This window comes from Annulohypoxylon truncatum (assembly GCF_022578515.1).
Source record: "Annulohypoxylon truncatum strain CBS 140777 unplaced genomic scaffold F4807scaffold_11, whole genome shotgun sequence".
Classification (NCBI taxonomy): Eukaryota; Fungi; Ascomycota; class Sordariomycetes; order Xylariales; family Hypoxylaceae; genus Annulohypoxylon; species Annulohypoxylon truncatum.
This window is the reverse complement of record NW_025953797.1, coordinates 248833-273548: the sequence shown is the minus strand read 5'-3', so window position 1 is coordinate 273548 and position 24716 is coordinate 248833. Positions and strand designations below refer to the sequence as shown.

The window sequence follows — 24716 nt, the reverse complement described above, 5'->3', positions numbered from 1 at the left end:
TGATGTTTAAATACGCGACCATCGAATAGAGCAGAGTATATACCCGCATGCTATAGACTGTGATTTACCGAGCGCATCGTCGATTAGACAATTACACTCTCTCCCTATAAGCAACCTGAAATTCCACTCGTTTAACTGTTTTCAAGTACAGTAACAACCTTTCACATTGCTCTTGACCTCTTAACCTGAAGCCCTCAACAACTCATTCACACTCACTCATTCAAACTAACCTCCTTCGCTAATATGTCGACCACTCCAACCGCAGTCCTAAAACCGTACTCGGCGTCCATGAACTACCACCAGCCCGTGCCGGACCCGCTCGCGCACTTCAACGCGATACCGTGGTGCGCGGCCCTCCTCTCGGACCCAAGCAACGTCAAGGTCGCCGTGCCGGACCGGCGCCCGCTGCCCAATGGCGAGGCCAGCTTCGTCCACAAGGTCATGACCAGTCCGACCACCGTCCGCGCCTGCGTGACCTTCATCCGGATGGTCAAGCCCCCTAAGTCGAAGTCCCCTCCTACCTCGGCTCCCCCTTCTCCGCACAGTAGCAGCAGCAGCAGCAAGGATGCCTTGGAAGCGGGGGCGGCAAAAGAGGAAAAGCCCTCCGCGCCCCCGTTCGTGCTCAGCGGCGGCGGCAGGGAAAACGGCGAGGACCCGCGGAACCCGTTCCTGCTGCTGCACGCGCTCGCCGAGCTGGGCGTCGACTGCCAGAGCTTCCCGGGGATCATGCACGGCGGGCTATACGGGGTATTATTAGACGAGGTGATGGGGACGGCGGCGAACTCGCAGACCGGTAAATACTATACCATACTTCTCCCATTTCCCCCATCCCCCTTTTACGCCTGTTCAAACATTGGTACAGTACTATAAAAAAGAAAAGAAAAAAAAATAATAAAAAATAAAAGAAAGAAGAAATGTCGAGGGCAATCTACTAACTCCCCCGCGATCCCTAGCGAACGGAGCCTACACGGTACGCTTCACGACAAACTTCCGGCGCGCCGTCCGGACGCCGCAGATCGTCCTGATCAGGGGCCGCGTCGTGCGGAAGGAAGGGCGCAAGATCCACGTCCGGGGCACGATCGAGGATAAGGACGGTGAGTCTACGCCGCTCTTCCCCCCCCACCCTCCCTTTTACCTGAGCCTAACCCCCCCAAACCCCACTATCTTCCGAGATTCCCTATAATGCTGACGCGCCGCGTAGGAAACGTAATGGCCGAGGGTGATGGCCTCTGGCTGGACCGGACTATCGGCAGTAGCAAACTATGAGCCGAGGAAATCACCACCTTGAGACTCGAGTCGAGCGTAGCATCATGCCAAATGAACGGCGAGTGGAGGCGAGAGTGGCGTATATATACACATACACTTTTAATACGGAGTTGAGGCTTAGTCGACGAGTTAGTTACATATACCTGAGTCTTCGGTCAAGCATGCGAAAGGTTTATCTGTTGATAGGAGTTGGTTTCATCCTTGATATATTCATAGCTCAAATATAAAGTATATACAAGACATATATAAAACATAAAAAAGCCCTTGTAAATCGATACAACACCCACGCAACCGTACCTAGCTGCTAATCAGGGTGGCCCGTAGCAACGCACCGCCCCAAGCATCAGATAACAACGTGTGTAATATCGACGTAGCCAGAAAGCAGCGAGGTCGAGTCGGGCCACAAGGCTCCGTTTCGACAGACGCGTACTCCAACCTCACTCATCCCCGACCACCAGAATTATGGGCTCCGAATTATGCGTATTAGCCACGAACGCCAAAAGAAAAATATATAGTTTACTATATCCTACTCATTATTACGTTATCGCGTTCGTTCGTAGATTGACTGATTAATTAGTTCGAATATTTAGTCCGCTTTAATAGCACTGTCGTAATTCAAGTCAGCGATATGTTGAAAGCGAGTTGGAAAATGTTGGGCTTACCCATATATCCTCCTGACAAAAGCGTAAGCCGTCAGGAACCCCACGGTACCGGTCAGAAGCCCGTACACGCAGCAAGCCATGAAGCTGTAGACGAAGAATAGCAAGGAGCTTACAAAGCCCGATATGTGTAGGTTGGCGAAGTAGTACCAGACGCAATATAGGAACACCCATATAGCGCTCCCGCCACCCACGAGGAAAGACTGCCACCACCAGTGGTAGTTTTCGGAGCATAGCTGTACATAGATGGTCACGACCGTCACCTCGGCGATAGTGAGGATTAGGATCATAGACACCACCGCCAAGAAGCCGAAGACGTAGTAATAGCCGCTCTTATCCTGCCACAGCGACTGGAAAACGAAAAGAAGCTCGATGAAGATGACAGCGAATGGAACCAAACCAGCAAGGAAAACCGACTGCAATTTCTTGGAATACCATGCTTGATTTGGAACCTGCCGAGGGATGCTGGCCGTCTTTGTAGGATGTTCCCAAGCGCCCGTACGGACAAACCCATACCAAGACCCCAGATAGACCAATGGAACCTGGATGCAAAGCCATAGAAGAACAATTGCTATCAATGTTCCAAACGGTATGGCAGTGCTAGAGGCTTGAGCCCAGACAAAAAGGTTCAAGATGAAGATCAGTCCAAAGAGAAGACCGGGGAAGAGGCATGCCGTAACCAGCGCGTTCTTGACATAGTTCTTACCGTCGAATGTCTTGTATACCCTAGCGGAGAAATAGCCGGAGAAGACGCCCGCGAAGACGAACAGACCGATGCCAGCGCTGATGAAACCTCCTCGGAAGCTGGGGTTCAGGACACCGATGGCACTCAGCAGAATCAAACCGACGGCCATGAATAGAAGCTGCATGCCGGATCCAACGAGAGGGGCGAGTAGATATCCGTATTCAGGTTTCCTGAAAACATCTGCATGCAGCAGCTTCCATCCCGTGACATCTTCCAGAGCCTCATCCTCGGATGAAATGTCAATTTCCTTCTCAGGTTCTCCTTCTTTCTCAAGAAGGCCGAACCCGGCCTTCTCTGACTTGGGAGTACGGTTCCCCTTGCGCTTGACTCGCAGTTTACCGTCCTCAATGGAGCCTTCCTTATATCCTTTGATATCGGATCTAATCGTCTTAGCCAAGATCATGAGGACAATACCGGTAAGAAGGCCACAAATGATCAAGGAGTTGATAATGGCTAGCCAGTGGATTCTGGAGCCCTCCTCCGAGTTGACGAAGTACAGATCCCAACGGCGGTTCCACTCGATCGACTCATCTTCACGGAAATACACCGAGTAAGAGTATGGGACGGTGATAGTGTCGTCATCATCGCCTTCCTCAATAGCCTCGGGGTAGTAGGATGAGTGCGCATACTGCGATTGGAACTCAGTGGTCTTGTTCGGAGCCATATACAGCTCGAAGTGATCCTCAACATCGTGTAGGTCCGCAGGACATCCGTTTTCTCGCTTGACATTCGCACCAACGCTCTTGGTATAGACTTCAAAGCCAACTACTACTTTACCACCTTTCTCGCCGGCTCGACCCGGCGCTGTTCTGTACCGGATAACGATGGTATGATGATTGTTCAAGAAGTACCGAGGCTTGCCCGTGCTCGATGAATAATCCGTGAAACCAAGCTTGAAGCCAGCTGCGTAATACTTGCGCGACTTGTCGACTGTGACGAAACTGGTGGCTCCCGGTAGATTGTCCACGATCCACTCGACTACGTATCCCTCTTTGACTAGCTCCTTAGCTCTTCTTAGATCTTTCCTGGTAACTTCCCGATTACAGAGAAAACTACATTCATTGTCTTGCCCCATGGTGAGATCGATATCGGAAGTCATGATTCTGTCACCACGGAGGACTTCTCCAAGGTTCAGAGAGATGCTTTGCCCGCTCAATAAACCAGGACCGTGGCTTTTACCCGTGGGCGGGCATACGAACGGAAGGTCGTAATAAGCATACTGTAGCTGTGTATTATCGGAATACACTTTGTTGACGAGTAAGGGGATATGCTCGTTTTCTTTATAGCTTCTCACTGACCAGCCTATTGTTGGCACGAATGCGTTAGATGTCGTGGACTTCGAATGAACAGGCCGATTTAAATCAGACGCTTGGGCTGATCTTACCAGGAATATAGAAAGCCTGAGCCTGCGAGATTACTAGAGAAGAGAGTAGCCATTTCAGACTATTACTGAGTGTCTTCCCCATTTTTGCGTGTATTCCCCCTTATTCCTATTATGTATTATTGCGTGTCGAAATACATTAACTCGGTCGGTATTGATTAGATTATCGGAATGTCCAGATGCCGCTTATTTCACTGTTTTGCGGAGAGCAGAGAAATTTCCCCAGCCGAGTCTTCGCCTTATAGGATCAGTGGAGTCGGCAAATCGAGTTGCTATTTGCGTCGCGATGAGGTTATCGTAAATCCTACTACTAAGACCGTTTCGTGGCTGTAAGAGAAACGCCACGAGGGAGGAAGATCGGAGGATTGGGCCGAGCGATTGGTAAAACGGCTGGTTAAACGAATGTAATTGGTACCAAGTACCCGGTGGACGGAGGACTACCCAGACTACCTTAGGTCTAAGCTCAACAGCGAAGGTTGCCGCTGACGCTGATCTTGGTGCCGCTGATCTCACGGTACGTGTACAATTGTGCTTACACGCGCGTATCTGCCAGTCGTGTTGTTATCTGGTGGTCTGGTTGTCTGGTTGTTGAAACGAAGAGGCGGAGGATGAGGATGAGGAAGAGGAAGAAAAGGGAGTTGTCGCTTAAGATACCCGGCGCCAGAACCAGCAGGAAAAGAGGAAAACGGTAGAATGGGAAGAGGCACGGACAGCTGACAGGTAATGGATATACCCCTTGTTGTTATGCGCTACATGCGCTACAGGCCTTGTATGATTTTACGAGGTTCACAGACGTTCTAGTCCACCCGATCGCGCTAGAATTCCTTCTTGGCAGATTCCTAATCCCTGTCACGTCTTTTAAAGTTGACTTCTCCGCTTCTCATTACCCGACGTGTAATAGGAAAGCACTGCTGGGAAAGCTGTTTATCGCCGGTCACGGGAAAGGTCGCAAGGATTCATACAGTACACACAGTATTATATAAATGCCCGGGAAATAAACCTACGTTACAGTATGTACACGTATTACCTGCCTCGGTACATCAATCGATATTTACGGGGTACGGAGGTTGAGAAGTTGGCCTATAAAATGTCTAAATATAGGCACATGCCTGACCCAATGCCGAACTCTGAACACTCGAGGTCTGGACTGTATTAAGGTTACGAGTACGTACGTAGTATGTCTCGGACTTCAAGTGATGTTACTTGTCATATGACTCTCCCGTTTTAATGCATTTGGGCACGCGTGTTAAAGGATGCTTTTGTGCTTTCTAAGAGCTGATAATACCTGAAGCGCTGTCCGAGTCTTTACAAAAATGATTACAATTAGGCACATACTACGTAGGTATATAGTATACAAAACCCATGTTCTCACCCATCCACCCAATTTTCAAGACCTCAACCTCCCAAACGCCCTTAGAGATGTTTAGTCAGTCACGTTCACGCTGACTCTTGACAGACACAAGCTTAGGTAAAATCCAATTCCGAAACCCAATGCCTCTTGATCCGGGTTCTATTTGCAAATGATAATAATGCTAATGCAACATTGGGGTATAGTTCTCCGCATGCTATGCAACAAGCCCAGACTGGTCATTCCATCGTATGTTTCTATATACAATCCAGTTCACCTGTCTCTTACTTCTCTTTAGAGACTGATAATATCCAGTTCTGAGAAGTCTGGGGGCGCCCGCCCGTACACGACTCGTACCTTGCTATCGAGCGCGGTGCCTTCGTTGGAGATCCATATATGTTCGCTAAACTCTTTTGTTCTTCTAATTTCGTCGTCACTGACTCCGATATCGTCACGTGGAATCCAGACCGTTGGTCGTCTTGCACGGAGGGCCGAGTGCATGAATGCGCGCCTCACAAGCACATCTCGTTCTTCGGGCGTGAGATCCTCGATCTCATCGTGAAAATCGCCGTATAGAGCATCGCCAATAGCTCTCTGCGCTTCTAGATCCCTCTTTCGACGCTCCTCGCGATACTTGATGACACTCTGGTTGATATTCATCAGTCCCCTTCCTGCCTTGCCAAGAGTACGGTCATAAGTGGTCTTTCCGCCGCGAGTAGCCCACGTGCCAGCACGGACAATGCCTTTAACAGGTTTGAAGTTAGTAAACTTGTTACCTCGTCCGGTCTTGTCGTCGCTGCCGTCCATAGAAGTGACCTGAGATCCATCTTCATTGTGCCTCGGCGCCTCCTCTTTATGATCGTCTTCGTCGTCATCCCGGACAAGACCAAACCGACGGTCCTGAGCGCGTTGGAATGCTTCATCACGAAGTACCGCTTCATCTTCGAAAGTAATAGGCAGGTATCGGAATAGTGGTCCGAATGACCTGTTGAGAAGGAACTGATATATGACCGTGAGGAAGATCGATACAATCATGATGATCGCTTGAGGAACACATGCAACTTCGCCGTCTTGGTCCCGAACAAGGAAAAATAGGCCGACGAGACATAACTCCATTACGTAGAGCCCCGTAAAGGTCTGATTAATTGCCTGCGGATAAAGCACGCCGCCGGTATCGATGGTGAACCGGTTCACGTAAAGCATGGCATATCTATTCGCCATCCAGAGGAGACTGAAGGTAATGATGGCGAAGATAGAAATAATCGGAGCAACGACGGAATAAATCAATGCGATGCAGGCGAAGTTCGTGTATACAGGGAAGTATGTTCCCCAGTTCACCTCAGGTAGCTTGGTATTGGTAGACCACTTATTTCGAGCCGTTTTGTTCATCATTCTCGCGATGACGTACCAGTTGATGAGGGCGCCAATTTGCAATAATGTACCTGAGCTCACACTGAGAGCTTGTAGAATCATGTAAGAGAAGAAGTAATTAGCAGCCTTCGGCAAATTCTCTGCTAACAGATCCGGGATCATCGTCGGGTGGTTTGCCAGATCCTCCAGTGTCTGGAGTACACCAGTAGCAAGAGAAACAACCAAAAACACTTGAACGAAGAGGAATGCGAAATAGAATTTTTGGACCGTCTCTGATTTCTGGGCTCCTGTCTTGGCTCCTTTAAAGCCAGCAAGGAAGCCCATCAGAATCGGCACCAACCAAAGAAGGAGCGCAAGAATAACGGCGGGCAGGACACCGGCAACACCTGAGACGATATTGTGAATCGTCTTATTGTCATCAATAAATGACAACCACGGGAACTCGTCTGTCAACGTGCTGACTTGTGAGATCGAAGATGTGAAGGCGACCGGGAAAGCCCATAGTATGATCATGCCAACCACAACGGCCACGGCAACACCAGTCCGGAGCCACTCAGACCACCAGCTAAGAGCCATATTTTCCCAGAGTACATCGTCGGGAGAAATTTCGACAGTACGAGGGGCCATGTGTCTCGGAACGTGATGGATAACGCTCTGACAAGCCATATGGGCGGCAACTTGGTGGTTGAATTGGATGAATGCCGACTTCATGAGCGGATAGCGTTCCGGATTTTTCTGGTCGATTTCGATCTCCATGTTCAACCGCGCCAATTCTTGTCTGCACCAGTAGATAGTGTCAACCTTTTTGTTAAGCAGGGGAAACCCAGGTAGCCAGGAGGGTGTCCAGTCGAAGATAGCAAGACGATGGGTCGGTCGCTTGGACTTCTTAACCCACTTCTCCCATTCTGCCTCAGCGTCTTGCTCTTCCTTCCATTCCTCGTTGTAAGCTTTGGGGTACTCTACCGGCGCCAACTCCTCGCCGCCCATGAATGGAATGCATGATTTAACCTTCTCCCAGAATGTTTTTTCCTTCTTTTTGAATGGAAAATCGTCGCCTTCGTATCCTTGAGGGACCGGGGACGCGTATCCGCCTTGTGGAGGTTTCCAGAACTGATACCATTTCTTAGGTTCGTTGTCTTGCATATCCTCGAGGTTAGTAAGCTTGCGGGTTGTATTTCCTAACTGTCGCAGCTCGACGCTGTCCTTCTTGAGAATGGAATCTTGAGATATGGTAGAGCCGGCATGCGAGTGACCCTGTGCTGTTTGTGCTCCCATGACACGATCCTCAGGTTTTACGCCTTGTGGATGATTTGAGCTCTGGAATGACGGTCTTGGTAGATCTCTTTCATCCGGCAGCTGTACGTGACGGCGATCCGATCCACGGCTAATGGGAGCGGGCGAAGGGCTTCGCGGCGGTCTTATCGCCACAAAGCCGCTCGTCGTTTCGATTTGATTATCGAGGCCGCGCGTGAGCCTCTTAGCGCCTCCGAAAACCTCTTGACCCACAGCACCGACTCCCTTTCCAATTCCTCCGGTCACTTTCGAAAATCCGGTTGTCACACCATGACCGGTAGATGGCCTAGCTTCATGTTTAAGTTCAGCTTCGGCCACTGCTTCCGCCTCATCTAAATCGTGCGGTACTTCGTGTCGATCACCACTGCTTAGACCCTGGCCACCTTCAGCTTGCCTTTTAGCTGCATCGTCCTCCCTCTTCTGACGTTGAAGCTTTTCTGCTTTTGTAGGACGATGAGACTTAGACGCTCTGCGCGCCTGGTTCTCGTCTTGCTCCCTCTTCTTAAGTTGGGCTTTCTTAGCTGTTATAATGAGATCTGTTAAGGCATCTTCTAACTGCTGGTGAATCTGGTCACGTTTGGCGATCTTGTCCAAAAGGTGTGTCAGGTCCCGTGTAAGGTAGACGTTTCGAAGTCCTCCTGGGAACACATCGAAGAGGCCTCTCAGAGCATCCTCAGTCAGCCACTTATCAGGAATACCGCTCACCAGAACAGTCGTGGCTGATGCCCGCAGGCGGTGCTCTGCAGTTGTTAACCAATCCTGGCGGATCTTAATATAAACTCTCAGCTCGGAAAAAAAGACTCCGCAAACCCATATGATAACTAATACAGCGAGAATAAGATGTGCCCAATACCTGTTTGTCTGGTCCTTCCTCACATTTCCCCAGGCCAAAGTATCTAAGCCAGTGATATTAGATTTCGGCTCACTAGGGTCACTATAATCGACGCCTTGGGGATCGGTAGAGTTTACACCATCGTTGTCATCGGTACTGTTCGATGAAAAGTTGCGACTGATTCCACCAACATAATTGACTGGTACAAGGATCGGAATGATGACTAAGGCCATAGGTATGAATATGACCAGCAGCGTCTGGAGGTATCGGAGGAAGAAGTAGGCGTCTAGACCGCATTTTTTAATGATTTCGCGATCTCGAAATCGGAGTAGTGTGTTAACTAATCCCCATGGACTACTAGGCGGAGGTTCAGTTCGTTCGCGTTCGGGCACGAGATATGTTTTGGGCTTGCTGCGGTATCAAAAGCGTTAAAATTAAGCTTGGCTGAAAGAAAGATGTGGTAGATTGGAAGGGTCTCATACAATATTCTAGATAATTTATTCCTCAATAATAAGAATAATCCCGTCTGGATACCAAAGACTACCAACGAGACATTGAGGGCAGTAACGAAGGCAATCAGGGTGATACCCTGATTTTTCTGAGCGCTGCCACTGTCTGTACCAAACTCATTAACACTACGCGCAAATAATAAGCGATTTAGTATGATGATATCACGACTTACCACTCATATTTTACCGTGGTCGACACTCGACCTAGATCCCTACTCGAAAATTCCGCGCTGTAATACCGACCTCATAAGTAGGCTTAACGAGCGAATAGTTGATATAGGAAAGATCGAGTGACTGTCGGGGTGGTGAAGGATTGGGTGTCTATCGCCTCAGTGATGACGATTGTATTCTGCTGGAGGTTACGTATTTGCGAAGATTGTAGTTACTACGAAAGGTTTCGCATAAATCCAGGGGATAAATAGATCAAAGACAAACGTGTAGGAGAAGTTGGTTCAAGGAAAGAAAGAAGAGGCATGGTCGAATTCGGGGTCGTCCGTCCCAAATACCAAATACCTGAAAGTAACAGGCAAAGAGGAGAACGGGCGGCTAGATTGGAATTTTTAGAGAGAAGCTATATTGGATTGGTGGGAGGTCTTGGCCGAATAATTGATGTGCACGACGTCTGGGTGCGTCACGTCTAGGAGGAAACAACGAAGTACAGAATTATACCCTGAATACATGATGGGTACATGCATAATGGAGGTGCGAACAGGCCGATAAGAGGTACCGTCCCTAATAAGTGGTACACGATCTACAGCACAAGATTCAAACTCCATGTCATCAACAGCCATTGACATCCTCCCAAATCATTAAGCTCGTTTAATTGGCCCATAAAAAGCTGCAAGTCCGACGTCACAAACGCCCGCTTTAACCCATCTTGTCAAACGCAACCCCTGAGAGGCCCCACTTGACTATCCTAATTAAGCTGCCGCAATGCCGACTTCTGCTTCATATCTTCACCAAGACGTCGGAATATCGGCTATGATTGGACTACATTCACGCGCGGCTGTTCCATTTTCCGTCCTTGTCGGACAGAATGTTGGCGGTAACCGCTACATTTGTACAGCGTTGTTTTCGATGCTTTAAATCCTATTTTCCCAAACAAGAGGCGAGAGCCAATGGTCTAGACCTCAGAGTGTTCGCTAAAATGGCTTAAGTAATCCGAAAACCGCAAGACATCGACTTGGTCTTGAACTCTTAGCGGGGAATAGTCTTAGAGGCAGCCTACAAGGTTTAGCGTGAGCTAGATCCATTCTTAATCCGAACCAAGAGGATCTTGGCTGACAAGAATCTGATGCGATTAGCCAATGCGAACATACACAAGTCGAACAGCACATCATCGGCAGAGTTTGGCCGTGGAAATTGTCAATTCATCGCAAGATAGGGAGACCCGTGTATCGTCGACCTCCTATTCTCCCCAAATTTTACATACATGGGTACACGGGTGTATCGGTTCAATAGGTGTATGATATCTGCCTGTTGTAGGTAGAATATGTCGCAAAGATGTATGTATGTACATATCTTACAAACATGTGCAACTTCCAACTTATGAAGGTCTTTCTCACATTCCACAAATAGTAAATAAACATTAGTTTGGAAAGCCATGTCTTCGGAAGTAGATGCGCAGCATCAAGCTACATATTGCGTGCTGTTTGAGAGCCCAGACAAATCTACCGTTCTAATAGATATTCCTCGCTCTATCGAAGAAGCGCAGCAATTACCGGGGGAGTCGATCAAAAGACATATCATTTCGTCTAATCCTATCGAGACGCCATGGAGTACCCCTGAGCCGAAAAAGAAAGTCTTGGGCCAATCAGTATCGCCGTCCGCAGCCATAGCTGAATTAATGATTCTAGAAAGCGTTAAGGCCGCGACGCAAGATGTCAAACACAATTACAGAGGACCGTGGTGTCTACCACGTGTGTTGAGAGATGCAAGCAATGCTAGTCACGACGGGTTAAACACCGAAGAGTCGCACAAGAGGAAGCAAGCTTGTGACAGTAAGGAGGCTGACATGGCCCCGGAGCCATATATTCCTCATCAGTCAAATTATCTTCTTGGGACTATAGAATCTCAGCGGGAGACTTTCCTCGCAAACGCTCCCATGTTCGATCTTATAGTTCTCGACCCACCATGGCCTAGTCGGTCTGTGAAGCGAAAACGGAACAGCTACAAGATAGCAAATGATATGAGAGAAACCAAAGACCTCTTAACTAAGATACCAGTTGCATCACACTTGAAACCTGATGGACTTGTGGCTATATGGGTTACTAACAAGACGGCAGTTTCCGACGTGCTGTTATCACCCTCGGGAATATTCTCGGAATGGGGTATAGAATTTATCGGTGAATGGGTCTGGCTGAAGATCACGAGCTCCGGCAATCCTGTCGTCGACGTAGAAGCACAATGGAGGAAACCATGGGAACGCTTGTTACTCGGTAGAAAGAGAGGTAGCACGTGGCAAGCGCCAATTCCGACGAAAGTGATCTTGGGAGTTCCAGATGTCCACTCCAGAAAGCCAAATTTAAAACCTCTATTTCAGAGCATGATGCCAGAGAACTATAGCGGACTTGAAGTATTCGCAAGGAATCTCACTGCAGGTTGGTGGAGCTGGGGTGATGAGGTGCTTTATTTTCAACAAAGGCACCATTGGGTAGAGACGATGACCGATGAATAGCGATACAAATACACTCAACTCCCTATTCGGCGTCTCCGCCACACGCGTATACGCACGTGAAGTCTCCCATAATCATACACCCATTGTCCACTAACGTCGTATATTCTCGACGGCGGTCAAGCTCTTTCTTTTCTTTTCTTTTCTTCTTCCCCTACAATGCGTCCTAGATGTCCTTCCCTGGTCTGTACTTCGGGTTCGAAAACTTGGGATCTAGTCCCTCGCCATTTTTCCATGACCCGGTCTTCAACAGTTGTGCTGCAGCCTCTCTGAGTGCTATTTTTTCTTTATCCGGGCCCCTCTCGTCCCTCAGGGAGAGCGTGCCTGTCTTCTTGAGTTCCCGCTGCGGGTTCCATTTCTGCGTGATCGCCTTCCGTCGCGCTTTATCACTCTCTGAAACCCACGGGGTAATGTCTGTGGGTCTCGCAGGCCACACGAACGGCTGTCGCATCTCCACCGTCATTATCTTCGCTGGTAAAGGCCGGACCATGTGGCCGTTCTTCTTGCGATGTGTCGGCCTTGGCTTTAGTTGCGATCGCACATTCAACACGGCGATATTGTACGCATGTAGCAAGTAGTCTCGCAGATCGAACTTGTTAAATCGTAAGGGGACCTTAAAGGTAGCAAAATTCGGTCGTTGACCACCCTTCCGTAACAAGGCGATGGCGAATTTCGGTCTATGTTGGGGTTTGACGTTAGCTTAGAAGGTCATTGATGATAGTTAGATAGGTCAACAATACATACAGATAGATCTGGTTTGTTCCCGTTCGAAACGGTTGTAATTTCAACGCCATTGTGTCTTAGCAGCGGCTCCTGAGATGCTCTGCAAGGCCGTTCAACGAAATAAATTTATTCAAAATTCAGCAACAATGCATCAGTTTCGTTATGTCGTTAGTCCCCACCAGTCGGCGGGTGAAAATTCCGTTACAGGGTACCCAGTCGCTCAAGTGGGGCATAATATACCTTGTATGATTGGTCAATATGCCTTAACCTTGACAGGTAGCTGCGTAAAATGTTTAGGTTTCTAGACCACAAAATGCAGTAAGGATAACCACACGACACTTTTACGTTAAAAAAACGACACCTTCCTAATTGAGATTAGTCTGTGGCTGCAACGCCACACCAACTAATTTAGTAATACTTTTGTTGCACACCCTTAAATTACCTAGTATACACTTACTTACTTAGTAATCACTTTATTACCTAATATCCTCAATTGACTTTGAGCCGCAATTTTAAGGTTGTACCTATTATGCCACCTGCCACCAGTTTTGTATGGCCATTGCCATTGCAGGTACATACTACCACTGTTTGACCCCTGCAAGACCTACCTACACCAGTATAAACGGTATACAAAGGTATCAACAGCCTCAACAGTAGCAGCAACCGCCAGTGCTACGGTCGCAAGGTCCTTTAGATCTGTTGTATGTGCTAGATTAATTAGTAGGGTGGGTGCTGGTAAGTTGATTACGTAAGGTCGTCACGTGAGTGGATTGGCCCCAAAAGAACAACAAAAATTGTCGCGAACCCTACTGTCCCTGCTACTAATACAGCACCAGCACCACCCATGTCATACCAGCAATAGTGAGTTTTGAAAGGACTAATATAATCAACGTTTTACTCCTTGATATAATTTAATCAAGTGGTATCGGACCCTTAATAATAATCTATTCAATTAACAAGAGTCGATTAAGCCTGATTATATAATCGTGTGCATTAGGTAATTACTAGTATTAGGTAGTCAACTAGGTGTACACTTCGTAAAATTACGTTTAGATAGGGTGTGCGATAAGAGCATGTGCTCAATTAGGTATGGCGCTGTAGCCACAGACTAGTCCCAATTAAGAAGGTGTCGTTTTTTTAACGTAAAAGTGTCGTGTGGTTATCCTTACTGCACAAAATGCACACTTGGTTGAATTAAAAGATCCACATGACCAGCTCTGAGCCTGAGAACTCATCGAGAGACTTCCCCAAAAACACCATTTTACTTTAACTATTTGTTCATTCGTAGCTAGGTTAGGTATTTAATTGTCTAGGACTTTTCAATCCCTCTTTTTGAACTTGAATACATGAGCAAGATCCTATCACATCCACACACTAAAGCCTTTAGTTCCCTTTCTAGCAAATCTAGATATGTAGCTTCTAGACGTCAAGACCGTCAACGACGGTACCTTTAACCCATTCGTGCTGAACGAACCGGGCCACCTCATTTGCGGTTTCTTCATCGACGAGGATGCTGACCAGATACAGAGCTGCATCTAGGCCAGCAGATATTCCCCCCGCCGTAATGACCCGAAGCCCACCTAGACGCATCGCGGCGCGGCGAGCCATAGACTCACGACGTCCGTTCGAGCCCTTGAATGAGACACTTCCCTTTCTAGATGGCCATAGTTAGTAATTGTGATTATATAGATATCAAAGAAGAGTTAAACATACCGCGCCGCAGAGGGGCGTCTTCCAGCATCTGACTTGCGACGAATGTAGGGATTCTCATCCTCATCTCCGAGGTCGAAGCGAAGGTTGTTCACAACATATCGAGCATCTTCCACTACATCTGTTCTTTCTTGAAGATCACGCTGAGCTGCATTGCTGCAGACAATCTCGAACTTGGTGAAGTAGTCTGGGTGGGTTGTAGCGGACAAGCCTGCCAGGATACCCGCCTCGGCCAATAAGATGGAACCGGTGCAGACAGACATCAACGTGCGTTCTCGTGTGTAATCATTTCTCTGGAGTTCTGCGAAGGCTTCGATGATAGGGAGGGGCTCGGATTTCTCCTTTAGGATAGCATCATGGTTGCCACCTACGACGATGAGGACGTCAAAGTCGTTGAGCCGCTCATGAGCTTCCTTGTACGTGATCTGGGCACCAATGACAACTCCCTGTTCTGAGATGACCTTTGGTTCGGCCGCAGCAATTGTGCACTCGAAAGCTTTGGTGCCTACAACATAGAACCTCCCTTAGTAATCTGATCTATGGGGCAAAGAGGCAGTTTGTAGGAGAGATATCTAGGTAAATGACATACTTTCGTCGTTCTTGTCGTGGCGTGCCCATTCGAGGATCTCGAGAGGTCCGGCGAAATCCAGCAAGTCGAACTTGGGATGAAGGGCGAAAAGCACTTCAATGGGCTCGTCGGTTACCGCAGAAGTCTTGTGTGCCATGATTGAGGTTAATTGGTTACGTGTTTGAAAGAGATAGTGACTACTGATGAATGTCTAGATGTGTAGAGTGTGATGGCTAATAAAGACTATTAGGTCTCTAGGGCTCGAAGAGCATATATTGGATGTTGAATACAGGAAATGGATGGGTTCACTCGCTTTGTGGTCGAGGTCAACTGACTTGTTACTAAGTAGATGGTCCTTTGAAAAGTGAAGAGGAGAGATTGAATTGGGAAATGGCCAGACAAATCAAGCGAGGAATTTTGCACCTATGGGCCGATGGACTGATAGATGGAGTGATTGAGGGGCCTGAGTCTTCGATACCTGCCCACGCCGGAGAGTTACGTAGAAGGTATGCGGCTTGAGGAGGGGCAGGGTTAGGTTTGTAGGTACCGGGATGGTACTACCCCACAAGAGCATGTATATCATTCCCCTCCCCCAGATTTACAGGTCGTTAGCTTGTGGAGTCAAAAGGGATCGGCCTTCTTTAGTGGACCCGATGGTCACGCTCTCACCGTAAGAAATACAGTATTTGGATTTTACGAGAGACTGTAGGTTGCGATCAGCCTTTTTGCAAAACTGCCTGAAGTTTGAAGAAACTTAATGTTGACAAATTGATCAGATTGTAACTCAAAATGTAAGGCAGGTACACATGTGGGTATTGAGCATAATACATATATACTATAGCAAGGCGTAACTTCCAAAACATCTGATGCTTATCCTAATAAAAGTTAGTTCAGTTATTGAAGCAGGTGTCGATGGGCTGATATATGTACATTTTACAGGCAAATTCGTAAGTACATAGTATGAATGAAATATGGCTTGATTGAATTACACTGTATAGATGGCACGTTTAAAAGCGGGCTAACGAATGAGTCGGGACGAGACTAGCTGACGACCCCACCACGGAGGTAGGAAAACTAACTGCGACAGCCTGGACAGCTTACCTGCCCTACCTCTAAATTTCCAAACGTCATCGCACCTTGATTCAAAGCTCCTGTGGGACTATGTTTGTAGCCCTGTAAGCTTGCAGCTTTACTATGCGCATCCTCAGGCTGGCAGTTTGTTTTGTGACAGCCTGTTATTATCGTTGAGTTGCTCCATTTGGAGCTTCGGTCCGCAATGTCGTCAGCGCCGTATGTTTATTTTGCCCTCTTCAATCTCATTTCAAAGAACGACCAACGTAGTTTCGGTGCTCTCCGGCTACTCCTTTGTCGCAAAGCCATATCATCATCCATGTGCTAACTTGTTATCTACAACTCTAGGACCATCAAGGACCTGACAAAAGCCATAACCGGGTTTGTACCAACAGCAAGTTTCCCGTTACCTGACGATCTTGTCGAAATCATCGATGCGTATCTCTGCAAACATGAGAAGTTCGACGAGAGCGTTGCCGACAAATTAAATGACGAACTACTCTCTCTATTCCACAAAGATGTATCTCAAGTGCCTTCTCGCTATACAGCTTTCGTTGCTCTCCTTCGCCGCTTGCGCCCTATCATTGGACAGCCGGACAAGATATTTCAGTGGTTCGACTTGCTGTTACTAGTACTCAACCACCTTAATCAGGAGAAAGACCTTGCTGTGGAGGTTGAGGGTATACTTTTGGATATTCTTACGGCCGACGATGGCGACGATCCTAGTTCCCCGACCGGAGGTGCTGCCCCTCAACTCGCAGAGCGGATCCTTCTACTGTGGCTCGATGAGTACGACACTGTAGGGAAAAGCCCTGATGCAATATCGGAATTTAAAGAGAAACAGATGCAAAGGACATTGTTGCACTACGGGAAGAGACGCCCAAAGGTAAATACCATACTCTTTACCTACGCTTTAGACGCTTTGCTAAGTAGACTTAGGATCTTCTGACTGTCCTCGACCAATATGTGGTCAAGAAAGCCTATCGCGCTCGTGCTTTATCATTCCTGGCCTTTTTTGTGCAAAGCCAGCCACCACATCTACATCTCATACTGCAGACACCCCTATTTAACAATTTAATCAACTGTCTCCAGATAGACACATCCACAACTATCGTGTCTCTCGCCTTGACCGCGTTGACAATGATTCTTCCGCATATGCCGAGCTCTCTCGTCCCTTACCTCCCCACGCTGTTTAACATATACGCGCGGCTACTCTTTTGGGAACGAGAGCTATCTCCTCAAGGGACGGATGAGATAGACAAAGAACGAAGGTTATCTCCTAATGCCTTTGCCTGGGAAAAACTCGCCTATTCTCCCGATTTCGATGATACGGCTATCCCACAACTCCTTCATTATTTCACGATTCTCTATGGTCTGTATCCGATCAATTTCATGGACTACATTCGTAAGCCACAAAGATATCTCCGGCATGCTGAGGTGCCCGATGCCGACGACATTGAGGTTCAACCCACTGAAATTCGCGATGCGTCAGAGCGTTTCCGGCGATGCCATCTCCTTCATGAGAACTTCTACACTCTCACTATAGAGTCAGAGAAGGATAATTTCGGAAGATGGATCAAAAGTGAACCATCTGAAGTGGTAGCCGACTGCGTAGCTCTCTGTCAGGCCAATGAGGCATTGCCTAGTCAGGGTATGGCAGACGCTATAAACATAGGAGCGTCCGAAAAAGATGAACCCGAAAAGGATGGCCACGAGTCCGCGCTGCTCAGTGGTTCCTATCCGTTCGGCGTGTCCTTCAGTCCCTTTCAGGGGGATGACAGACGAAACACGGGATCAATGTTCGCCGAATCTATCACAAGCAGTCGAAAGCAGTCCGTAATAGTTCGCCAGTCATCCATAAGCAGCTATCACTCCAATCGAGATGTATCAAGTCCAAGGCCGTCTGGACTCGGTAACGAGAGCCCAACTCTTTCTCGTCAACTTGTTCAGTCCGGATCTCAGACACAGCTTCAAGACTTAATTAACTCTAATAAGGTTATTAAATCCGGGCTGCACCAATCGATGGCGAATGACAGCGTTCCATCTCTTGCCTTAAGCCACCACGATTCTATTTCAGACCGCCAGGGATCACAGCTTCAACCAGGTTCACAACTAGGCAACACTTCATCCCCGACAGATAGTAATAGCGCTCAGATTGCCCACCTACAGCGCCAAATCTTGCTTTTGTACAACGACCTAACGTTCGAACGATTCATGAAGCAGCAGCACCTTACCCATATGGGTGAACTGCGAAGGCGGCATGTACGAGAAGCCGCAACTGAAGCAGAAACACAAAATCTGATTATACAGAATCGCCAGCTTAAACAAAGGCTGAAGGATGCAAAGGATTCAGAAACGCAAGCCAAAAAAGAGTCGGAGAAGAGTCGTACATTGTCGAAGAAGTGGGAAGCAGACCTCACTACTAAGCTAAGAGGGCTTCGAGAAGAACAGAAGAAGTGGAACGCTGAAGGAGACACATTACGGACTGAACTAGAAGCAGCAAAGTGCGAGTCGGAGAGGTTGCGCCTGTTGCTCTGCGAGGCCGAGGTCAGGGAAATAGACTTAAAGCAAGTTATGCAGTCCGTTGAGATCAATGTTGATGAGCTGGTAAGGCTGAGAAAAGAGGTTCAACGGCTAGCAGAATGCGAACGGAACTATCAGGCCAAAGAGACGGAACACGAAAACATGAAAATACGCGCAGCGGAGGCAGAAGGTCGGGTCGAGATGCTGGAGTTGAAGCTCAAAGCGCACGACTCCGATATCCAGAAAACACATGAACTGTACAAGTCGCAGATCGCGGAACTGAATGCGAAGTTACAGAATGCGCTCAAAAACGGCACAGGTCGCAAGTCCGAGAGTTTGAAGACACAGCTAGAAAGCACTCTAGCAGCAAGCCGAGCACAGCAAACGGAGTTGAAGAACCGCATCGCAGAAGTGACGAGGAAGAATTCAACATTACAAGCTACTATACTGGACTTACAATCCACGATATCCAGCTTGTCGAAGCCGGATCCTCATCCTCCTGCCGATCCCGAATTCGACTTGTCCTCCGATTCGGGTAGTCCTTTGAGCTACCGTAACCGCCAGCATCGTAGATTGTCCGAGCCGGATCTGTTCGAGGCGACATCGTACAACCCCACCCCGCCGCTTGAGCCTTACAGCAGTGTAGGATCAGCGGGAAGCCAGGGACGACGGCCTTCCACGCCGCTGCCGAACGATCCGCTTTCCACGGGTAAAGGTAGTCCGACGACGGAGCGATATTTTGGACGAGGTAAGTCCCGTTCAGATTTAGCATCTAAGATTGCGCCCTATACTAATTTCCAACAGGTGGTGTACAGAATCTCCGCAAGGACAAGGAGAAAAAGAAAGAGGAAAAGGAGAGGAAGAAATCAACTGGATTGCGCGGTATTAGGGGGTTCGTGTAGCCAGGTGTTAAGGTCGCCAATAAGTCGCTATGAAGCACTCACGTCAAGTTTGCATTTGTCAGATCTAGGCAATGAGCGTGCAATTCCAGAACTAATTGGTACCTTGCGGGTTAGGCATTTCATAGTTTGATACCCGAACGTCTAGTAACAAGCATGAATTGTACAAAATGAAACCGGCTATATACTTGAGTTGAAAGTGTACTCGAAATGTTAGTACTCGCGAACGACGTGGTCTCGAAGAGTCTTCTGAGATGCTTGTTCGCTATGACATTGGTTCCCTGGCCAGTTTTGAACTCGCTCTGTCGTGTTGCAAAATAAGCAAGATATTTCAGCTCCACTTCCCCTGGTTCTACCCCATAGTTCCCTAGGGAGTTCGTTGGATGCCATGTTTTCTTTACCCAAGCGAACCGGTTCGAATCTCCAAAGACCCCAAGAACTATGTTCTCTTCGGTTAGTTTCGTCCGCAAGCACTGATTCAAGCTGCACTTCAAAGTCAGTGAAGACTTGGGGGTTCACTACATGCATCTTCTAAGGTAATGCTTAACATTTAAATACCTAGGTTGCTCAGGTAGCGACAAATATGTTCAATATTCGCTCCTGTCTGGGCACTATTGCTACACAGGCACTATTGCACCATGCCTAGTATATTGCTAGCTCAGCAGATGTGACCTGAAGACCCGGCATAATGGATCTCTCTAGTTACGAGTCACCCACCAACAGGCTGGCCAAGTAGCCAAGAAAGAGTAAATGCTCTAAGATGTCTACAAATTTATACAGACTATGATTATGTTCGGCGTGTTTAGGCAGCTAAAGTTATACAAGCCCATGTGTAAGACAAAAATGAGCACATATTTTACATCCGGATGACTCGGAAGTATCCGATAGTGCTTCGTGTTCTCCTAATACTTGGAGCGTAGTATCTTTGAAAACGACGGCAACTAAGCTATCCTACTACATGACACGTACTGTAGGTAGCTAAGGGTTATTCTTCTACTTATAAAATTTGAATTATTATTTGAAAATTTTTGAACGCGTTCCAAATAATGTATGAAGGTATTGATTTCTACCTCCTTTTCGCTAGGTACCTAGACCTGGCTTCACGTGAATTTGCCCCAATCTGTGAATGGTGGCTGAGTTAGCACGGTCGTGCCAGCCAGTCATTAATCGAGATCAATAAGACGGTTTAATGCAGGAACAACATGCAGCCCCAATGCACGAGTAAGGGGCCCCGGCAAACTGGCACTTTGGCCTGATTGAAGGAATTAGAGAGGAATTCGCTCCCCTTAACCCCCTGAGGCGCAATGGAGATTCCATGCTACGCAGTAGAGGGTTCTGTCTTGATCAATGTTTTCCTTCCAAGCAGTAACATGCCCTTGGAATGCTTGGATAGATCTGGACTGATGTGGATGAAGATCATGTACTAAACCTGAAGCTATGTACAATATACAGTGAATATAATACTGTCTGGACTGTACGATCTCGTGAAGATCATAGGTGCTATCGATGTTTATGGGTCCAATACGAGATTTATGCACGTCATTGCCAAGTTATTGATTTTCTTTGACTGGATTTTTCTCATGTAGCCGAGTCTGGCAGCTGGACTTTCTGTTGGTACGTGCAATAACGACGTATGAAACTGAAGATTCGCTCAGATAAATAAACATGTTTCACAGCCGACAGCGAAAGGCTTTTTAATACGTATTTAGAGTTGCACAAGTGAGGCAGAGATAGAGTTGTTCAATGTTCTTTCTTTCGTTGTTCTTGTTACCATTTCCATTCAATTGATCAAGGGAAGTCTTGAGCCCCCCAAAAAGTGTGTTCTAGGTGTTCCGTAAAGAAGGGGCGACTGGGGGCGAGTGGTCCCTTCGGAGCTTGTTTCCTGACTTGCGCAGGGGTAAATCGGGTAGCTGCACCTGATTGGGTCGATCGATGGCCACTCACAGACTCCGCTGCGTCGGGACCAAGATGGGAAAGCAGGGCACGCAAGGATCCACCAAGGCCTGCAAGGATAATATTCTGGGACGGTGGGGCCGTGGCGGTTTAGGCCCACTTAAGTCGAACAAATCAGAATACAGAAAGACGGAAACTGGCGCGTCGTCTTTGCCAGGAATAAGCTTACTGGTAGGCTAAGAATGTAAGGAACGGAAGAAAGAAATATTAAGTATTTTGTAGTGTGCTATTTTTATTATTGTTGTGTGCGTTGGTACAAGTATCATGCCATCTGCTGCCATGTCACCACACGGCTTTCTAGTCTTTTCTTTCATCCCGTATTCTCGTTTTCTAGTTGCTTGAGTCTTGAGTTGCTGTATTTCTTAGGGGATCGTCCTACACCACGTGAATCACTTTCATTAACCCTAACCCCCTTCTTAAGTAGTCTTTCTTTTGGAATACATATCATCACTGTCTCTTCCTTCTTGTTATAATCACACTCGCTTTGGTTGTTTTGGGCCGACGTTCTTTCTCAGCCTGAATCACTTGAAACTGACTTGGCTACACTGCGCCTACCTGACTCCTACTCTTCAGCCTCTCGACGATACAGTCACTCGGAAGAACAGAAAAAAAGTCTAGAAAGCTTTGCTGCTTTTCTACTTAATCCTGCTTTTTGTACAAAAGCAACACCCTCATCGATATAACTTCCTAGGAGCATCCTATCCTAGAAACCACATATCCTTCGCCAATAGACTCTTGTGTATATCATTCACCATGCATAGTCTCACATCTCTTCTTGCCTTGGCCTCTACGGCCGCGGCTATCCAAGGTTTCAACTACGGTTCTACCTTCACCAACGGTGCTGCCAAGACGCAGTCCGACTTCGAGAATGAATTCACCACAGCACAGAACCTTGTGGGAACTTCCGGTTGGACCAGTGCCCGTCTCTACACCATGGTGGTAAGTCCAGACTGAAACCAAGCTTATAAAAGTAAATAAATAAGTTATCATTTCTCTAACTCGTACGCGTTTAGCAAGGTGGAACTGCCAGTGATCCTATCTCCGCCATCCCTGCCGCCATTAAGACGAAGACCACCCTTCTTCTCGGTCTCTGGGCCTCAGGAGGTGACACTTCGTTCGCCAACGAGATCCTTGCGTTGAAGGCCGCCATCAAGCAATATGGAGATGATTTCGCCAAGCTAGTTGACGGTATTTCCGTTGGTAGCGAAGACCTGTACCGAGACTCGCCTCAGGGAATCGCGGCCGGCTCTAACGTTGGTGTTGGGCCCGATGTTATCGCTCGTTACATCAAGGAAACGAAGGATGCTATCGCAGGCACTGGCTTAGAAAAGGCCCCCATTGGTCACGTTGACACTTGGACTGCTTGGTACAATGGAACCAACCAGCCCGTCATCGATGCCTGTGACTGGATCGGCATGGACGCCTACCCTTACTTCCAGGACTCGATGCCAAACGACATCTCCCAGTCCAAGTCTCTCTTCCAGGACGCTCTTAGCAAGACTCAGCAGGCTGCTGGCGGAAAGTCGGTCTGGATTACTGAGACTGGCCAGCCCGTCAGTGGTAAGACTGTTGGACAGTCCATAGCATCTACTTCCAACGCCGAGACTTACTGGAAGGACGTCGTGTGCCCTCTGCTCGAGAGCAACACGAACCTCTGGTACTACACCCTGCAGGATGCCGCCCCCGACACCCCGAACCCCAGCTTCGGCATTGTCGGAAACAAGCTGCAGACCACCCCCCTCTTCGACCTAGGTTGTAACAACACCAAGTCCGCATCCTCCTCGTCCGCGGGTGCCTCCGCCACCGCTTCCGGCTCTTCTGGCTCCGGCTCCGGATCTAGCGCATTTGCTACCGCCTCGGGCAGCAGCTCCACTGGTATTTCCGGCGGAAGCCCCGGTGGCGTGGCCAGCGGTCAGATCTCCAGCCAGGAATCCGCCACCGTGACCCCCACCGCCATCGCCCCCGGCGCGACTGGCACCGGTTCTGGATCCTCTGGATCCTCTGGCTCTGGTTCGGGTTCTAACGGAACCTTTACCTCGCCACCGCCTTCCAGCTCATCCATTCCCGCTAGCAGCGGCACCGGTCTGCAGTCTGGAGCCTTCGCAGCTGCGTTCGCGGCTATCATGGGTGCTATCTACGCCTTGTAAACGGCCCGTCTCGGTACATAACCCTTCGACTTTTATTTCTCTTTTTAAGGACAGGTTGTAATGATCGGCGTTACGAGGCGGCCGTTACCGGGTCTCCGCAAAGGTTCTAAGATGGCGAGAAAAGTCGCGTCTAGGCCACGGGAGAATATTCGGGATATAGACAAGGTCTTCTTTTCATGAATAAATAAAAATCCCTCCGACGTGGAAAGGAAAAAGGGATGGGTTTGGAATGGGACTGGACAAAGTGTTGCCGGATTGAGGATATGCACACATTAGATCTTGTAATGCTCTCGAGGCAAAAGCAGAAAAAGCTTGCCTGCCGTTGAATTCATGAGACATATTTTCCACCCTATCATTGGGATTTGCTAGTTACCTGTGACTTGATGATTATAGTCTCGAAGTTGAATGTTAAGTCAGTGTGAGGGAATTCTCCATTCCGGACGATGAGTATTAACTGAGTACCTAGTTATAGAGGCTTTGTGGTAGCATGTGCGCCTACCAATTGTTCATCCAATATGTTTAAGAATAGATACAATAGATTATAATTGGCACCCATACTAACCTAGACATATATCCATAATGAACATGAAATCATGCTCTTATACTTTTGGTTATTTCGGTTTGATCATTTGACTAGCACCTCTTTACACTACCATGCCTACCTACCTATGACTTGGATACGACGTCCTTAGCTACGAGCTTTTCATCCTATATATATGAAGAAAGAACTAAGAGAAGCGGCAAGCCTATCGAATCGACTTAAATCATCGATGATGAGATAAAGGTATAAATGAACAAGGGAATAGCTATGTTATATATAGTATCTGTTGTTTCTTATCCTGTGTCACCAAAGAGGTCATACATAACTTGGAGAACCATCTAGTGTAGTTGATTTGAGAAAAACCTTGACGGGTTGAAGAAGCATCGGTATATACTGAGGGCACTTAACACCAATTAGTTGAAGACAAGTACGGCACACTCTAAGATTTATTAGAAATATCCGTGCATTATCAGAAGACATGCGGATGTTGTGATATGCCTGCC

At 47.8% G+C, this 24716-nt stretch overlaps 8 protein-coding genes across 8 annotated transcripts; 4 read left to right on the top strand and 4 right to left on the bottom strand.

Moving 5' to 3' along the window:
• Nucleotides 1–243: 243 nt before the first annotated feature.
• Nucleotides 244–1266, top strand: F4807DRAFT_459113 (HotDog domain-containing protein; the record flags this gene model as incomplete). The annotated part of the gene is made up of 3 exons (XM_048001305.1): nt 244–793; nt 954–1094; nt 1202–1266. The coding sequence occupies 3 exons, from the start codon at nt 244–246 to the stop codon at nt 1264–1266; spliced, it is 756 nt and encodes a 251-aa protein (XP_047855406.1).
• Nucleotides 1267–1852: 586 nt separating this feature from the next.
• On the bottom strand, nt 1853–4136 carry F4807DRAFT_451111 (Nonaspanin; the record flags this gene model as incomplete). The annotated part of the gene is made up of 3 exons (XM_048000209.1): nt 1853–1871; nt 1929–3972; nt 4055–4136. The coding sequence occupies 3 exons, from the start codon at nt 4134–4136 to the stop codon at nt 1853–1855; spliced, it is 2145 nt and encodes a 714-aa protein (XP_047855405.1).
• Nucleotides 4137–5153: 1017 nt separating this feature from the next.
• Nucleotides 5154–9993, bottom strand: F4807DRAFT_420731 (DUF221-domain-containing protein). Its single transcript, XM_047997516.1, has 3 exons — nt 9578–9993; nt 9378–9510; nt 5154–9306 (listed from the first exon to the last, which is right to left on the bottom strand). The coding sequence occupies exons 1-3, from the start codon at nt 9582–9584 to the stop codon at nt 5694–5696; spliced, it is 3753 nt and encodes a 1250-aa protein (XP_047855404.1). The 5' UTR covers nt 9585–9993; the 3' UTR covers nt 5154–5693.
• An 882-nt stretch (nt 9994–10875) lies between these two features.
• Nucleotides 10876–12164, top strand: F4807DRAFT_42127 (MT-A70 family). Its single transcript, XM_047997576.1, has one exon. It carries the CDS (start codon nt 11008–11010, stop codon nt 12079–12081), a length of 1074 nt encoding a protein of 357 aa, XP_047855403.1. The 5' UTR covers nt 10876–11007; the 3' UTR covers nt 12082–12164.
• An 80-nt stretch (nt 12165–12244) lies between these two features.
• F4807DRAFT_459109 (uncharacterized protein) lies at nt 12245–12872 on the bottom strand (the record flags this gene model as incomplete). Its single annotated transcript, XM_048001304.1, has 2 exons — nt 12245–12755; nt 12823–12872. 2 exons carry the CDS (start codon nt 12870–12872, stop codon nt 12245–12247), a joined length of 561 nt encoding a protein of 186 aa, XP_047855402.1.
• A 1113-nt stretch (nt 12873–13985) lies between these two features.
• On the bottom strand, nt 13986–15639 carry F4807DRAFT_420721 (class I glutamine amidotransferase-like protein). The gene is made up of 3 exons (XM_047997515.1): nt 15101–15639; nt 14515–15016; nt 13986–14455 (listed from the first exon to the last, which is right to left on the bottom strand). The coding sequence occupies exons 1-3, from the start codon at nt 15234–15236 to the stop codon at nt 14221–14223; spliced, it is 873 nt and encodes a 290-aa protein (XP_047855401.1). The 5' UTR covers nt 15237–15639; the 3' UTR covers nt 13986–14220.
• A 526-nt stretch (nt 15640–16165) lies between these two features.
• F4807DRAFT_420719 (Hamartin protein-domain-containing protein) lies at nt 16166–19784 on the top strand. Its single transcript, XM_047997514.1, has 4 exons — nt 16166–16369; nt 16499–17036; nt 17090–19421; nt 19478–19784. The coding sequence occupies exons 1-4, from the start codon at nt 16356–16358 to the stop codon at nt 19573–19575; spliced, it is 2982 nt and encodes a 993-aa protein (XP_047855400.1). The 5' UTR covers nt 16166–16355; the 3' UTR covers nt 19576–19784.
• A 1933-nt stretch (nt 19785–21717) lies between these two features.
• On the top strand, nt 21718–24224 carry F4807DRAFT_420717 (glycoside hydrolase family 17 protein). Its single transcript, XM_047997513.1, has 2 exons — nt 21718–22464; nt 22539–24224. The coding sequence occupies exons 1-2, from the start codon at nt 22279–22281 to the stop codon at nt 23670–23672; spliced, it is 1320 nt and encodes a 439-aa protein (XP_047855399.1). The 5' UTR covers nt 21718–22278; the 3' UTR covers nt 23673–24224.
• Nucleotides 24225–24716: the final 492 nt, after the last annotated feature.

Excerpts from the sequence above, each read along its gene's own strand:
- F4807DRAFT_420731 (XM_047997516.1), bottom strand. Across the intron at positions 9,307-9,377 it reads AATAAATTATCTAGAATATT|CAAGCCCAAAACATATCTCG; the intron begins GTATGAGACCCT and ends TTGATACCGCAG.
- F4807DRAFT_42127 (XM_047997576.1), top strand. The coding sequence starts at position 11,008 with ATGTCTTCGGAAGTAGATGCGCAGCATCAAGCTACATATTGCGTGCTG.
- F4807DRAFT_420721 (XM_047997515.1), bottom strand. The coding sequence starts at position 15,236 with ATGGCACACAAGACTTCTGCGGTAACCGACGAGCCCATTGAAGTGCTT. Across the intron at positions 15,017-15,100 it reads CCACGACAAGAACGACGAAA|GCACCAAAGCTTTCGAGTGC; the intron begins GTATGTCATTTA and ends TCTATGTTGTAG. Across the intron at positions 14,456-14,514 it reads AGACGCCCCTCTGCGGCGCG|AAAGGGAAGTGTCTCATTCA; the intron begins GTATGTTTAACT and ends ATGGCCATCTAG.
- F4807DRAFT_420719 (XM_047997514.1), top strand. Across the intron at positions 17,037-17,089 it reads ACGGGAAGAGACGCCCAAAG|GATCTTCTGACTGTCCTCGA; the intron begins GTAAATACCATA and ends AAGTAGACTTAG. Across the intron at positions 19,422-19,477 it reads GGAGCGATATTTTGGACGAG|GTGGTGTACAGAATCTCCGC; the intron begins GTAAGTCCCGTT and ends AATTTCCAACAG.
- F4807DRAFT_420717 (XM_047997513.1), top strand. The coding sequence starts at position 22,279 with ATGCATAGTCTCACATCTCTTCTTGCCTTGGCCTCTACGGCCGCGGCT. Across the intron at positions 22,465-22,538 it reads CCCGTCTCTACACCATGGTG|CAAGGTGGAACTGCCAGTGA; the intron begins GTAAGTCCAGAC and ends GTACGCGTTTAG.